The 16,216-nt window shown below is 47.9% G+C and overlaps 1 protein-coding gene across 2 annotated transcripts; it reads left to right on the top strand.

The window, feature by feature from the left end:
• The first annotated feature begins 1,117 nt into the window (after window positions 1-1,117).
• TACR2 (tachykinin receptor 2) lies at window positions 1,118-15,896 on the top strand. 2 transcript variants are annotated; one of them, XM_068140294.1, is made up of 5 exons: window positions 1,118-1,719; window positions 5,802-5,996; window positions 10,300-10,456; window positions 10,943-11,139; window positions 13,139-15,896. In XM_068140294.1, exons 1-5 carry the CDS (start codon window positions 1,316-1,318, stop codon window positions 13,332-13,334), a joined length of 1,149 nt encoding a protein of 382 aa, XP_067996395.1. In that variant the 5' UTR covers window positions 1,118-1,315; the 3' UTR covers window positions 13,335-15,896. The 2 variants fall into 2 exon arrangements, with proteins under 2 accessions (XP_067996395.1, XP_067996394.1); XM_068140293.1 differs by lacking the exon at window positions 13,139-15,896 and having other exon boundaries at window positions 1,225-1,719; window positions 10,943-11,143.
• Window positions 15,897-16,216: the final 320 nt, after the last annotated feature.

Genomic DNA, 16,216 nt, shown 5'->3' with positions numbered 1-16,216 from the left:
GCCCAGGGGAGTGACCCTGGTTCAGCCCCTCACCATCACATTGTGTGGGGAGCTTGGGAGTTAAGGCTCCTCTGAATGTTTCTATGCTAGAGAGCAGCCAGAGCAGAATTTCTGGAGCTCTGGGTGAGATTCTGGGTGCCAACTCCTCACTGCACCTTTATTAGAAAACCCAGCTGAGGTCTGGCCCCACAAATGCCTCTCTCCTGGCATGATTCACCGGTGACCCTTCGAGCACCAAAAGGACACATAGCTGTAATTTAAGTAAACTGAATCATACCCAATCTACTAAATATGGCTGGGCAGCTTATCTTATATAATGTAAAACTTATTGCTATCATATAATATTCATATGAAATAAATCACACAAAGTCAAATGACTTAACCATGTGGATAAGCCTCCAAATTGTCCTCTTGCAGAGAGCAAGACCACTGGGCTAAAATGACACTCAATATATTTTGTTTCTTCCTTGCTGTAAGAGCTTGCAGGAAGCTAGGAAAGGCCCTGGAAACAAAAGGACTGCAGGAATGCTAAACCTGGCAGAGTAGCTACTCTTGCACTTAAGCTTACAAAATCCTGCTATAACAGCATGTCCATTTCAGAGGTTATTTCAAAACAGAGAGGGGGGAAAACTTTCAAGTACCACTTTGCCACATCTCATTTGATGTCAAATTGGATGTTTAGATTTCGCTTGCAAGAGGCTCCACCTCCTCTCCAAGTTGCCTTAAAAACTGTGGAGGTTTTATCCCAGTACAGCTCCTGCCTTGCACTTCACTGTTACACAGGCAAAGAAAACCAAGTGCAACCCTGTGTCCTGCTGCAGAGGATTCAGACACCTGGTGCCTCAGAAAAACCAATGCCCTAAAGAAGAAGGATTTCCACTTAGATAGTTTTCTGGCTCCATACTCCCATTTGTATTTTCTTTGTCCTAAAAATAATCTAAAGGAAGACATTGCCTGCCACTGAGTTGGAAAACACCTTCCTTCCCCTCCTCTCTCTTTTTTTTTCCCCCCTTCCTTTTTTCTTTTTCACTTTCAGGGGGGGAAAATAAGAAAAGCTCAAGGGGAAGAGTTGTTCGTAGCTTTTTGCTCTTCAGGTGGAGGTTAAAATGCCAGGCAAGGAGGAGGCCCTCAGTATCGTTCACCTCTTCCTGGAACTGCATTGCATCGCTTGGAAAACAGGAGGAGAGGACACGAGACATCTCATCCTGTCGTCTTTCTAAGGCGTGTGCATGGGGACTCACCACACCAGCACCTACCGCCAGAAAATGAGCAGACGCCGGCAGACTTCATTTTGCCCTTAGCCCAAGGCAAAGCCATGAGCACGTTCTCCATTTTCAATGCTAGCAACGCTTCACAGGCTGAGCCCCCGGAGGACAGCAGCAACTGGACGGCGGTAACGCAGTTCACCCAGCCGGGCTGGCAGATTGCTTTGTGGGCTATCACCTATTCCTTCATCGTTATCGCCTCCGTCGTCGGCAACGTCACCGTCATCTGGATTATCCTGGCGCACAGGAGAATGAGGACTGCTACCAACTACTTCATCGTCAACCTGGCTCTTTCGGATTTGCTGATGTCCACCTTCAACACCATCTTCAACTTCATTTACGCCAGCCACAACGTCTGGTACTTCGGCGAGGAGTTCTGCAGGTTTCAGAACTGGTTCCCCATCACCGCCATGTTTGTGAGCATTTACTCCATGACAGCTGTGGCTGCAGAGAGGTAAGAGGGATGGAGAAGATAAGGTGTCGTGTCCCATCCCCCCCACCGCCCCCCCCCCAAAATAATCAATGCACACTAAGTTAATAAAACAATTACTGCAATACTTTATGCAATTGTTCCCCCACCTAAGCATATCAGGCACCTTATCAGCAAAGTGGGAGGAGTACCAGGTAAATAGACCGTGGGGGTAGATACATGGCACGAAAGGACAGCTCCTCAGTCTTGGCCTTGGCCTGAGTCACGCCTGAATGTGTAACGAGTTGCAGTGGCTGCTATATTATCACTCCTGTGGTATTGAGCATTAATTGTTTCTCAGTCATTCCTGCACACCCCCTTTTTTTTGTAAGCCATGAGAAGGATTTGGACAGAGCTGGAATGATACAAATATGCTGCAGGATGCTGAGAGTGCCAGCATCCACACAATCCTGCTTGTGAGTTCAGCAAACCCCCAGAAATAATGGGAATTGGACCAGCAGTGGCAGAGTCTTGCTCCAGTAGTTCAGAAGAATGACTTATTCCAAGAGGGAGGAAAGTAATTACAGTGATGTTGTTTGACTTCTGAGGTAATTTGGTATTTTCCTAATACTCTTTTATATCTGCCAAGTCTCTTTTGCTCAAGCTGAAATTTGTGGAGTCTGACTGTGTTCACAGCCCATTGTTAAGTAGCGTGACACTGTTTTTCTTTTTACTAGAAAGCAGCCAAAAGTCCCTGGGAATTTCCTCTCTTAATGGCTACAGCATGTAAAAGGAGGTGGCTGAGCTCCCTTCTAGGCTTTCTGCCCTCCTTCCCTTCACCCTTCCTATCTTCTCTCTCTGCCTCTTCCCCTCTGTGCGGCACTGGGAACATCTGTCTCTTTTTCATTCTGTGCCCCTGCCGTGATTTCACGGCTAAGGTCTTTCCCCAGGTAGCCAGACCTGGTGTCCAGAAATACCTGGTGGCTCTTTATCAGGCCCTCCTGTTGACTTTGCAGTTTCCTTCAAGTTTCCTCCTTTCCTTATCAAGCGTGCTTATCCATGAAGGGCTTGGGCAGGGAGCCAGCGTCCCTCTGGAGCCATCCACAAGCATTGCTCCGTGAGTCATCAGGGTTGCTCTCACGACTCCCGCCCCCGCTCACAGCTCAGTTCACCCCAGCACGCCCAGGGAAGCACACGATAGACAATCCAAGCCAAACAGCTAGGAGGGGATAGGTGGCTTTGACCTGTGTGTGTGTAACACCTGCTGACACCCACACGAGAGCTGGGCACATGGTGCAGATCAGGGCGGTGGCCCCTGTGGTTGCTGGAAGGATGGCTAGTAAGCACAGGGATGAACAATGTCTTCATCAGCCTGCAGTTGTCCAGATGAAAGCAAATCCCTATTGAGAAGCAACAGCAGCTCAGTTTGAGACTCAAATGCTCTTTTTCTTGGCTTTAAATCAAGGGCTGTTGGTAACTGCTATTTCATGCAAGTGGTCTGCCAAAGCATATTATTTTTATTTAAACACATCCATCCCATGCCCTGTCCTTGTGCTTCCCTATTCTCCTTCCCTGGGGACTCTTGGTGAAAGCACCTACAGACCAAAACCCTCTCTCATCACATGGCACAGAGCAGGAAGAAAACTTGGCTTCTCACTGCAAACCATATTTAGCTATTCTTTGCTTAACCTTAAAATAGCTCCCGACACTGTCTCCTGGAAACTCACAGCTCTCATTTATTGTTATGAGAACTTGTGTCCACTTGGGCTCGGTTGTTTAACTTTGATCAAACAATGTCTTTTTGAAGGGGTTTCTTGTAAGGAAGGAGGCTAAGGAGTCACAGCTCTGTAAATCATCTTTTCCATGGAAAAGGCCCTGGTGATACTGCTCACCACTGGGTTTAGGGCCACTCTGTTTCCCTGTTTCAAGCTGCTCTGTGTAACCAAGCAGCTGTTTCTACCTCACACTTTCCGCAGCACTCCAGGCAGAAACTTTATATATCAGCTCAAGTTTCACACTCCAGTTAGCAAAGTTTCCTAGGCCCTCTTCTGAAAGTGTACAGAAGTGCCCAAAATTCAGCTTGTTTTGTCTGCATAGGACAGGGACTGGAGGAAGGGTGCCAGAAGCATGCCCCTGGTGTCCCAGGATGTCACAAGGAGTGGGGCACAGAGAGCTTGAGCAGCAGGGAGGCAAAAGCAGCTCTGCCACACAGCAAATGCAGCCAGATCAGAGCAGATGTGGTAGCTCTCCCAGCTTGCAGGAGTTTGCCTAAAAGCACAGCTCACCTCCACCTAGAGCCCTTTGGTGCCTGCAGCATGGGGCATTGTTTAGACCCAAGACTTGCTGTCCACCAAGAGCCACAGGTGGTCAGTTTGGTCACTTCTGTGGGCAAACATTCACCACTTGATTCCTGCCTGACCAGATTTGAGCAGTGTACTTGAGCCTAGGACAAGCTAAAGGAAAGCAAGGTCTCATGGCAATTTTACAGCTAAATAAGGCTCTGCTGCCATGCAGCTCTGGCTGGCTTACTCTGCTGACTGTCCGTGCAGTCACTGTCTGTCCTGCAGCAGCGGCTGGGCAGAGTTCTCTCCCCAGGCCCTGGCCAAGAAACAACACAGATCCTGTCAGATTTGCACTAGGAAAACTAGGAGGCAATTGGCATTTTCCACCCTGTTTTGCCTTTGTGGCAACCACACCAAAGCACAAAGCACACAGCAAGCATGACAAGAAATGCATAATTGATTATCTACTCATTACAACACCACACATTTCTGCACAGGGAACTTAAAACCAGAGAGTGCTCTGGGCTTGCAAGTAATCTAATAGTCAGATGTGCCATGAGGGCTCTGAGCAGGTGTGGGACCAAAGGGTCAGCCTTTCCACTGCAAGCATGCCAGCATTTATGGGCAGAGGTGGATGGCACAGTGGGGAAAATCAGCGGGGAATAATCAGGGTAAAGGATACTTGAGACTCCAGCCTGCTGTGGTGATGATACAGGGTGTCAGAGGAGATTGAAATAATTAGGGGTTGGGGTGTTTTTTTGGGGTGGAAGAAGGAGAAAAGAGCACAGTATTAAACAGTGCATAACTCCAAAGCAACACGAACAGTCCACAGCCCAAAATTTCAAACCAAACAAACAATGCATTTCAAAAATTAATTAGGGGAAAAAAACACAAAGCAAAACAAAAAGAAACAACCTCAAAACCCAACCAACCAAACCAAAACACACACACACAACCCCCAAAACAACAAACACCCAAGCAAACAAAAAACAACAGAAAAGGGGGGGGAGGGGGGGGGTGTGTGGCAGGGAAGAGGAAGAAAATGTCAGGAGAATACTTCTGAAGACCAAAGATCTTCAGAGGTCCCTTCCAAGCCCTGACACATCCTGTGACCATATGCAGAATACATAGATCACAGAATGGTCCAGGCCAGAAAGGACCTCCAAAGGTCATCCAGTCTGACCTCCCCACAGTCAGCAGGGACATCCCCAACTGGATCTTGATGCCCAGGGCCTCATCCAGGCTCATCTTGAATATCTCCAGGGAAGGGACCTCAACCACCTCCCTGGGCAACCCGTTCCAGTGTTCCACCACCCTCATAGTGAAGAACTTCCTCTTGATATCCAGTCTAAATCTGCTCTTCTCTAGTTTGAAGCCATTGCCCCTTGTCCTGTCACCACAGTCCCTTGTAAACAGTCTCTCGCCATCCTTCCTGTAAGCCTCCCTCAGGTACTGGAAGGCTGCTATCCCCAGAGCCTCCTCTTCTCCAGGCTGAACAAGCCCAGCTCCCTCAGCATGGCCATGTAGCAGAGGTGCTCCAACCCCTGGACCCTCTCATGGCCCTCCTCCAGACCCTCTCCATCAGGTCTATGTCCTTGCTATATTGAGGACTCCTCCTCACACCAGAAGCACGTGGGTTTAATAAATTCTGCCCTGAGACTTGTAATCATTCTCTTCAGAAAGGATTTAGCTCCTTCTAAGTATTTATAGCCTTGAAACCTATCAAAGCATCTCCATAACTAAAGCTCACTCTGCCACCCCGGGTGAGGTTTTTTTCCCCCTCGCTGAGCTGGTCATAGAGTTTACCAAGCCAACTGTAAAAGCATTTACCTATTCCTCTTGCAGGTACGTGGCAATAATCCATCCCTTCAAGCCCAGGCTGTCAGCTGGCAGCACCAGAGTGATCATTGGGATCATCTGGCTGGTGGCATTCGGGCTCGCCTTCCCGCAGTGCTTCTATGCCGAGATCATGATGGACAACGGGACGACCAAATGCATTGTTGTCTGGCCTGATGATGTTGGATCCAAGCACCAGCTCACGTAAGAGGAACAAGAAAACTTCCAATTCATGCATAAGTTAGCAGGGCAATTCCTTTCCTCTCCAAACTGTTGGTTACAGGAAGTGCTGGGAGAGGATGTGGAGGAGGGAACCATACAGCAGGGGAATATGGGACTGGAGTAGCCCATCTAAGCTCAGTTGAAGCTGGCTGTGAAAAAGCTGCCAGGTAACCACGGCCCAGGGTAAAGAAGGTTGATGCACCATCCTCCCCTGCTTTGAAAACAGATACAGAGTAAACAGAGCTCAGTGGATTTAAGAGAAACCAGCACAAAAATTCTCTAAGGCTCTGTCCAGCCTGATCTAGTGTGGGGTGTCCCTGCCCATGGCAGGGGGGTTGGAACTAGATGATCCTTGTGGTCCCTTCCAACCCTGACTGATACTATGACACTAAAGAAGCAATAACTTTTTGACTCTAAGTAATTTGGATTTTCTCCCTCCAACCAGCAGGAAGAAACTGGTTATCCTTAATGCTGAGAAGCCAGCTAAAAATTATGCTGGTTTGTGGGGGGAAAAAAAGGCAACAACAACAAAAAAACACCCAACAACAAAACAAAACTCTGAGGAGCAGGTTTCAAACATCCTAAGGTTTTATAGAGTGACTTGTCTGGGCACACAGCTGCACTCCCAAAAGCTCCTAACCCTCACAGCAACTTCCTCCTGCTTCACAGTCAGATTGTTCAGCCAGATGAAACAAGCCATGCCCCTCATTTTGGGGATGTGCTGTGATTAATCATTATTCAAAGCATGTGGTACACAGAGCAGGTGGAGAGATTTATCAAGCACAACATATTTATATGGAAGGACTGTGGAAAAGGAACAAATTGATTAACAAGCTGGAAACAGTTTTTCTAACTAAACCCAAGTGATAAACTCCCTGCCTCCATTCTTCACTGTGAGTGCTTTTGCCCAGCTCCACACACCAGGGACACATTCCCCTTCATGGTCTTCATCTCTGGCAGACAGCTGGATACCTCCTGTGGTTAATTATTGCCAAATTAACTGGTTTTCACCCTAATATATGGCAGGTTCCAGGAGATCCATGTAAGCCTGGCCAAGCTCTGGTGTATTCAAGCCACTGGCAGTCAGTCATTCCCAGTCTCCAGAGTCAGAGAAGAGCAAAGAGTAAAAGGTTCTCATGTTGGGTGATGTTCTTCCCGGGGCTCCCTGGTTGTACTCCATGCTGGGGAACACAGTGAGCTAGGCTCCTGTCAGCTGAGAAGGAAGGGTAGCAGATAACCACATACATAAAAGTCACTGCTGACTACTTCATTCAGATGAAAAGCATGAGGTTTATTTCTCCCACATCCGCAGTTTGGGAAGGACTGACACAAGAGGTTCCCAGCATGCCAACAAAATCTCTGTGGGCTAGAAAGGCTGGTCCTGAACAGGGCGAATAACAGGGCAGGCTCTTTCTGGGATCCTCAGCTGAAGAGAATCACAGAATCAATGATTGGTTTGGGTTGGAAGGGAACTCCAAAGGTCATCTAGTCCAACCTCCTTTGCAGTAAGCAGGAGCATCCTCAACCAGGTCAGGTTTCCCAGAGCCTTTTTGAGCCTCACCTTGAATATTCCCAGGGATGGGGCCTCAACTACCTCCCTGGGCAACCTGTTCCAGCATTCCCTCATGGTAAAGAACTTGCTGAACCTGTGTTCAGTAGCTTCTGGACACACCACCTCCCTTTATTCACCAGCTCGCTCTGCCTGAACAGCTTCAGATTTGCAGGTTTCAGTGTCTCTCCTGGAAAGGAAACTGGAAGCAGCACTCCCCAGAAATCATCCTGAGCAAGGGATCTGTTGGGACAGATGCCTGTAATACACACCATGGAGAAAAAGCCATGTGCAGCCCTTCATGGGCTAGTCCAAATACTGAAGGGGGGAAAAAAATACTAAGAAACCCACAGGAAACCAAAAAAAGAAATGGAGAACTGGGTTCCTCCACTGACTGTGAGGTCTCCAAAACCTTCACAGTTGAGTAAAATCAGCCTTCCTGACTTCTAGACTTCAGAACAAAGGCAAATCCTTTTCTGCAGGCAAAATGGGGATAATTATGATTGAAACAAATTTAAAACCAGCCCCAAAACAATGCACTACTGTGACTGCCAGTGCCTGAGAAATATTGGATATGAAGGGACTGCATTGGTAGCAGTTTCACCAAAATAAAGGATCTTAACCACAGAGAATTTGTTTCCCCTGGGCCTAGCTTCACTTTGTAGTAAAACTGCAAGATGAAAAGTTTCTTTTTGCTATATGCTCAGGCTTAGGCTCCCATCCTCTCTTTCCCCTCCCAGGATGGAAACTCCAAAAGGGCTTTGCTGTGCTCTGCACATGGTGTTAGGCCTTCAAAAGAAGTTCCACACAGAGGACAACAGGGCAAGGTGGGAAACAGGCAGGGACAAGCTTGCCATGTTTCACAAACACAACAATAGGCAGTCCTTGCTCTGGTATTTGCAGCTACCCCAAAGAGCAAATCCCCAACACCCATTTTGACAGCTCCCTGCAACGCTGGTGATCCTGCTTGCTAATGGGGCAAATAACTCCAGAGCATTGTCACACTGAGAAAGACCATTTGCACCCAGCCTTTTGGGGTGACTGCCAGCAGCCTGTGCCAGAGCCCTCCTGCCTAAGCCTCATTTTCACACTGTTTATGTTAATCTGACAGCTGCTATAACTGAGCGAGCAGGTTGTTCCCTCCCCATAAATGGTGGTTGCTTAAAATAATCAACCCCCCAGCATGAGGGAGACAGCAGAAACTTGTGGGGTAACATGAAAAGCTAGGAAGGGACAAGCTAAAACACGGCTGAAGGAGCTGCCAGGGCTTTCAGCTGGAGCAGTAAACAAGGAGCCTGTTGGTGATCTATAATTGTGCCTGCACACACAAACAAAACCAGCCAGCAGCTCGAGTACACCAGTGACTGCCACTGACTTTCTGCATGCTGGAAGCAGGCAGTGGTCCTTCCTTGCTATCAGCAGAGTCAGCCCTGCTGACTTTGTGCATCCTGGTAGCTGCAAAGCTACATTTTGCAGTCTCTGATCCAGGCTTTTTACTGCTGCCAAATAAAGCTGTGGATGCTGCTGCATTCATCAGGTTACTCTGAGGGCTGAGGGAGCTGGGGTTGTTCAGTCTGGAGGAAAGGAGGCAGCGGGAAGGTCTCATTGTTCTGTACAACCCCCTGAAGAGAGGTTGGAGCAAGGAGGGGGCAGCCTCTTCTCCTTGGTGTCAAGTGACGGGACTAGAGGAAATGGTTACAGGCTGGGCCAGGGGAGGTTTAGGCTGGATATCAGGAAGTATTTCTTCACTGAAAGGGTTATCAGACATTGGAATAGTCTGCCCAGGGCAGTGGTGGAATCACCATCCCTGGAGGTGTGTAAGCAGCATTAAGTGAAAACTACTCTGTAGTTTTCCAAACTCTCCTTTTCCATTCCTGTGATGCAAAGGTTTGTATTTGCACAGCCACGAGTCTCCAACCTCTCCCTTTCCTGACTGCAGTGGGATAACAAAGTTCATGGCTGAACAGCACCATGAACTATAAATCCCCTGATAAAAGATAAATGTGTCCAGTTCTGGGCCCCTCAGTTTAAGAAGGACATCGAGACACTTGAATGTGTCAGAGAAGGGTAACAAGGCTGGGGAGAGGCCTTGAGTACAGCCCTGTGAGGAGAGGCTGAGGGAGCTGGGGTTGTTTAGCCTGGAGAAGAGGAGGCTCAGGGGAGACCTCATTGCCCTCTACAACTACCTGAAAGGTGGTTGTAGCCAGGAAGGGGTTGGTCTCTTCTCCCAGACGACCAGCACCAGAACAAGGGGACACAGTCTCAAGCTGTGCCAGGGGAGGTTTAGACTCGAGGTGAAGAGAAAGTTCTTCACCGAGTGAGTCGTTCATCATTGGAATGTGCTGCCCAGGGAGGTGGTGGAGTCCCCATCCCTGGAGGTGTTCAAGACGGGACTGGACGTGGCACTTGGTGCCATGGTCTAGTCCTGAGGTCTGTGGTGACAGGTTGGACTCGATGATCCTTGAGGTCTCTTCCAACCTTAGTTATACTGTGACACTGTGATATCCCTCTGTCTGCAAAGAGCAGTGAATCCATTTCAGGGGCTAAGCATCACAACCCAAGAGAGAGGAGCTTTGGCTATTTACAGAAGTCACTGCAGTGATGTTTGTGGGCAGAGTTTCTGCTTCTTTCTGCTTTTGGGTTGAAGTTAGTGGGAGCCAGACATGTGGCCAAAAGACAGCTGCTGAGAGACAGCCCTTCATTGATTATAAAAGCATGCTTGTTCTTCTTTTTCAGGTATCACATCGCAGTGATCGTGCTGATCTATTTACTGCCTTTAATGGTGATGTTTGTTGCATACAGCATTATAGGAATTACTCTGTGGAGCAGTGCAGCTCCAGACAACCACCTTAACAGAGTCTGCTATGAACACCAAGTTAATGCCAAAAAAAAGGTCAGAAGTGAAGCTTCAAAATAATTACCCTCAGCACACCAGCCCTGCTGGTTCTGATTCCAAATCAGAGCTTTGATTTGATACCAAATCTGGTGGGATCGGGCTTGAAAGGTTGACAAAATATTTTGGGCCAGGGGTAAAGGGATAAACTCTGGACAAGCTGGGGGGAGAAGGAGTTGGTGGGTGGGTTGGTGTGTTTGGGGTGTTTCTCTGTAACAGCAGTTATCCCATTTCCCTACCACATCTCTCTGACACAGCAGTTCCTCTACACAAAGTCCACTTGGTGCAGTGGGAAACTTGCTGTAAGTCTCTCTGCTCCTAGTTTCCATCAGGGCTGGTTTCTTTCTTTCCCAGAGCTGCATACCACACTCAGTACTTTGGGAGGGCAAAAGAGACCCAAAACAGAAGCAGCACTTCCCATTCCCCCAGCAAGCCCAGATGCTGACCTAGAGGCCCAGGAATAACACACTGGGTTTGTTTTCCTAGTTTGTGAAGACCATGGTGGTAGTTGTGATCATTTTTGCTGTCTGCTGGCTGCCCTATCACATCTACTTCATCCTGGGGAGTTTCAAGGAAGACATCTACCAGCAGAAGTACATTCAGCAGGTTTATCTTGCAATCTTCCTCCTTGCCATGAGCTCAACGATGTACAACCCCATCATATACTGCTGTCTGAACCAAAGGTGAGTAGTGTGCACAGAGAGGATTAAAATCTCAGCCTGAAAAAGCACAGATCTCTGTGCATAGAGAGAATTAACATCTCAGCCTAAAAAAGCACAGATCTCCATGCACAGAGAGAATTAACATCTCAGCCTGAAAAAGGACAGATCTCTGGAGGTAAGGACTGTGGTTTTTCAGCTGCAGTCCATAGAGCAAGCAGAGAAGTTAATTTGTACTCTGCCTAATCATGTGAGATTAGCCACACTCTGTGAGTGAGATTTTTAACTCAGCCCTTAAAAGTAAATTAAGAACAAAGCACTGGTAGCAGGTCTATGATCAGCACTGCCACATTTGCACCTGTTTCCACACAATTTCCAATGAAGGAGAGAGGAATCTGTAACCCCTGGAGCACAGCTGCTGATTTAATGCTGCGCTGGCTCAGCTTCCCCTCTTCCTGGGCCACCACCACACTGTCAGCACAGCCCAGAGCCCCCCACGCAGGTACCCCCAGGGAGAGCAGGAGAAACTCCTGGGTGACTTGTTGAAAGTCCTGTCCCAGGCACGCTGCCAGGAGAGAGCAACTGGAGAGCACAACCCCGTGGTGCCAAGAGATGTCTCTCTTGCTCTGCGCTGAGAGCAGGCTGCTCTCGGGATGCTGCTGCGGCAGGAGCCGAGCGTGGGGAGCTGCTCTGGCTGCCCTGCCGATCTCCATGCCAAATCCTGCCCACTGATCTCACTGCCAGACCTCTCCCTCACCGCAGCTCTCTTCAGTCTAGCAGTGAGCTTTAAGGGGAACAGATGGTTGGTTATGGGCACACCTCCTCCAGCACCTCCAGTGTAGTCCTCACTGGGACTCCACCAGCAGAACACCTAAATCCAGAGGAGAAAGAAGAGAAGAGAAGAAGAGAAGAGAAGAGAAGAGAAGAGAAGAGAAGAGAAGAGAAGAGAAGAGAAGAGAAGAGAAGAGAAGAGAAGAGAAGAGAAGAGAAGAGAAGAGAAGAGAAGAGAAGAGAAGAGAAGAGAAGAGAAGAGAAGAGAAGAGAAGAGAAGAGAAGAGAAGAGAAGAGAAGAGAAGAGAAGAGAAGAGAAGAGAAGAGAAGAGAAGAGAAGAGAAGAGAAGAGAAGAGAAGAGAAGAGAAGAGAAGAGAAGAGAAGAGAAGAGAAGAGAAGAGAAGAGAAGAGAAGAGAGAAGAGATGAGACCAGGTTGGAAGAGACCTTCAAGATCATCGTGTCCAACCCATCAACCAATCCAACCCACCTAAACAACTAACCCATGGCACCAAGCACCCCAGCAAGTCTCCTCCTGAGCACCTCCAATGACGGCGACTCCACCACCTCCCCAGGCAGCCCATTCCAATGGGCAATCACTCTCTCTGTATAGAACTTCTTCCTAACATCCAACCTAAACCTCCCCTGATGCTAGGAGAGTCACTCCTTGAGAGCCTTTCAAACAGCATCCTGCCCTTAAGCTCAGCCAAGAGACATTTTTGTAGCTCCCTCAGCCAAATCTACACTTAACATAACTTTCCCTTAGAAAGCAGGCAGCATCCTCCTTTAATTAGTCATATTTTGTTAAAAAGCTTCCAGTAGGTAAGGACACATTTTCCTCCAATGCTCTGCTTCTCACAACTGCTGTTATCAGCATGGGCAGCACCACCTACCAAGCACATATTAGACATCCTATTTCAGTGATCTTCATCTCTTTACTGAAAATGTAAGGAAATCTGATCAGCAATTCCTATTGCTCTTCCCTCCATGGTTTTACACAGTTAGCTCTTCACTCCTTTGATTCCAACACAAACTTGTCCATGGCTACTGAGAGGTAGAGCCAAGTCCATGGCTATTCAGAGGTAGAGCCAAGTCCATGGCTACTCAGAGGTCGAGCCAAGTCCATGGCTACTCAGAGGTAGAGCCAAGTCCATGGCTATTCAGAGGTAGAGCCAAGTCCCTGCATTTGTTCTTTCTCTGTGCAATTAAAAAAACTCCATTTCACCATTTAACTTCTTTCCTCATATGTACAGGTTTCGTTCTGGCTTCAAATTAGCCTTCTGGTGGTGTCCATGCATAAAAGCAACTGAGAAAGACAGACTTAGACTGATGCCCCCATCTCTTTACCAGACAACCTACAGGAAGTCAAGAACCACAAGTTTCAGTGCAGAAACTCAACTGAATGAGAAAGAGAAGACATTGTTTATCCTCACCAGGCGAACACTTTGATTTTCTCCTCCCGTTTCTGGCTCTATCCTGATACACCATTCCAAGGCAGCAGACTGCAGCAGCCTGAGGCAGGTCTTTTTTTGGTTTTTCTGGAGCAACTGTTTCCTGTGGACTTCTTCAGATGCCATCAGTGTTGAGAGCAGTCTGCTGATAATACTTATATCCATGTAGGTGCAAATATCACCCAGCTATGGAGGAGATTTTCAGCCCTCCCTCACACCAACAACTGCGACACAGAACGCCTTGCCCATGAAGACAAAAAAAAAGCAGCAAAGCAGACCTGAGGCAGTGTCTATCACTAGAACATGAGTTATTGTCTTCAGACAGTGCCATCCTGCTTTCTGTTCCACCAAGACAGTTAAATCTGGGAAAGAGGTCATGGAGCAGAAAGGCTGGATCAGTTTGGATGGACCCTTGGAGCTGCATGGGCAGCTTAGTCCCATGGCTTCAGTGGCCCCAAGGCAGGCAAGACTATGGGCCAAAGCTTGTTCATGACAAAGACAAATACCAACACATCCAGACTGAAGAGCCTGCTCTCAACAGTTTCTGAATTCTGGGAATTTCATGCCTGTGATTTCACCAGCATTCTCTGTCACCAGTTAAAAGTCAGAGACTGGTGTTTAAGGTGGTGTCATTGCACGGATTTCTATAACCTGACATCAAAAAATGATGTAGTTTTCCAATTAAATGGTGCCCAGATGATTCCTCCAACTTCACATAGTTCATTGTGGTGCCTCATTTGGCAGTTGAGGCTCTCTGAAGAGTCAGTAGCTAAGTGTGGGGTGCTCACTGGCTTGATCAGAGCTCATAAATCCACACAAATCCATCTTCTTTACAGAATCACAGAATGTTAGAGATTGGAAAGGACCTCCAGAGAGCATCAGGTCCAACCCCCTTGCCAAAAGCAGGATCACCTCAGGGTAGTCCACACAGGAATGCATCCAGGTGGGTTTTGAAAGTCTCCAGAGAAGGAGACTCCACAGAAGAAGGACATCGAAACACTTGAGCATGTCCAGAGAAGGGCAACAAGGCTGGTGAGAGGCCTTGAACACAGCCCTGTGAGGAGAGGCTGAGGGAGCTGGGATTGTTTAGCCTGGAGAAGAGGAGGCTCAGGGGTGACCTCATTGCCCTCTACAACTACCTGAAGGGTGGTTGTAGCCAGGAAGGGGTTGGCCTCTTCTCCCAGGCAACCAGCACCAGAACAAGAGGACACAGTCTCAAGCTGCGCCAGGGGAGGTTTAGACTCGAGGTGAGGAGGAAGTTCTTCACCGAGCGAGTAATTTGTCATTGGAATGTGCTGCCCAGGGAGGTGGTTGAGTCATCGACCCTTGAGGCGTTCAAGGGGAGATTGGACGTGGCACTTGGTGCCATGGTCTAGGCATGGGGTCTGTGTTGATAGGTTGGACTCGGTGATCCTCGAGGTCCTTTCCAACCTAAGTGATACTGTGAACCTCTCTGGGCAACCTGCTCCACTGCTTAGTCACCCTCACTGTAAAGAAGTTTCTCCTCATGTTGAGGTGAAATCTTCTATGTTCAAGTTTATATCCATTGTTCCTTGTCTTATTACTGTGCACCACCCAAAAGAGCTTGGCCACCTCCATTTGACACCTCAGATACTTACAGACATTGATCAGATCCCCTCTCAGTCTTCTCAAGTCTAAACAGCCCCAGGGCTCTTCTTAGTCCTAACCACAGTCTCACCCATTACTGTCTTTTCCCTGATACTACCTTCATCTTCCCTTTCCAGACTTACCCTCAATTTTTCCTCATTGTTTCCTTCTGAGACATGAAAATAAAGACTGAAATATGTCATCTTCAAAGCCTGAGCCATTATGTGCAGGCTTGCAAAACAGGAGGAGCTGAAATGTAAACATCAGACAGAAGTAATAGAGCATTCAGTACTGGTGTGATAAGTAGCACCTCACAATCACCTTCACCTTTCTGGACAGATTTGTATGTAAGTATCACTGAGCCATACCTTAGCATACAAAAAAAGATCCAGCTATTTGAAATATTTCCTCCTTGCTCTGTGAAACTGCAAAGTGATGTGAGGCTTAAATCCCCTGCTCTGTTTCAATACAGGAAACAGCAGATGCATTTTCCTTTTCCCCCTTAATCTTCTTTGCCTCCTTGGCTGCTGTGGAGAGCAACTATGTTAGACAGAGGCCCAGCAAACTTGTCTTGCTAACAGGACAATAGAGCACAGGTCTGTGTGCCCTTCTGAACAAAAATTCAGTATTTTAAATCATCCCAGCAGGTGGTTTCTAGTCTAGATGTTATCCTGCCCAGCCCTCTAACTAGCCAACCTGCTCTTCCTGAGACTGCACCACTGGGGTGATAAAGGGCAAAGGGAGAGCACCAAGATGCATTTACAGCCAGCCACCCCAAGTCTTTCTTCTGAAGGGATTCAAAACCATTTGGGAGGGATGCTCCACAGGGCACACATCTCTGGGATGGGACTAGCAGTTGCTCTGAGAAACCGAATCATAGAACGGCTTGAGTTGGGAGGCATCCAGTTCCACGTCCCCTGCCATGGGCAGGGACACCTCTCACCAGACGAGGCTGCTCAAAGCCTGGTCTTAAAACACTTCCAGGGATGAGGTGTCCACAAGTTCTCTGGGCAACCTGTTCCAGTTTCTCACCAACCTCACAGTAAAGATCTTCTTCCTAATGTCCAATCTAAATCTAGGTTGCTGAAGGACAAGTACACCCTGAGTTCACTCTTTCATATGCATAAGCTGTATCCCTCCCACGCCCTTTACACACCACAGCTTTCTAATGCAGATCTTTTCAGATCAAACAGGCCTATGTTGAGCATCCCATCCTCACCTCCATCTTCCATCCTTTCCCTAACAGCCAACTGGAGCCTATTTCAGATGCCC

The sequence above is a fragment of the Melanerpes formicivorus genome, unplaced genomic scaffold (assembly GCF_026170545.1).
Source record: "Melanerpes formicivorus ecotype bairdi unplaced genomic scaffold, bMelFor1.0.p_v2 SCAF_6, whole genome shotgun sequence".
Lineage (NCBI taxonomy): Eukaryota > Metazoa > Chordata > Aves > Piciformes > Picidae > Melanerpes > Melanerpes formicivorus.
This window is presented reverse-complemented; position numbering and strand designations above follow the sequence as displayed.

Coding starts and splice junctions, on each gene's coding strand:
- TACR2 (XM_068140294.1), top strand. CDS start 1,316: ATGAGCACGTTCTCCATTTTCAATGCTAGCAACGCTTCACAGGCTGAG. Junction 10,457..10,942: donor AAGTTAATGCCAAAAAAAAG/GTCAGAAGTGAA, acceptor TTGTTTTCCTAG/TTTGTGAAGACCATGGTGGT. Junction 11,140..13,138: donor TACTGCTGTCTGAACCAAAG/GTGAGTAGTGTG, acceptor TCATATGTACAG/GTTTCGTTCTGGCTTCAAAT.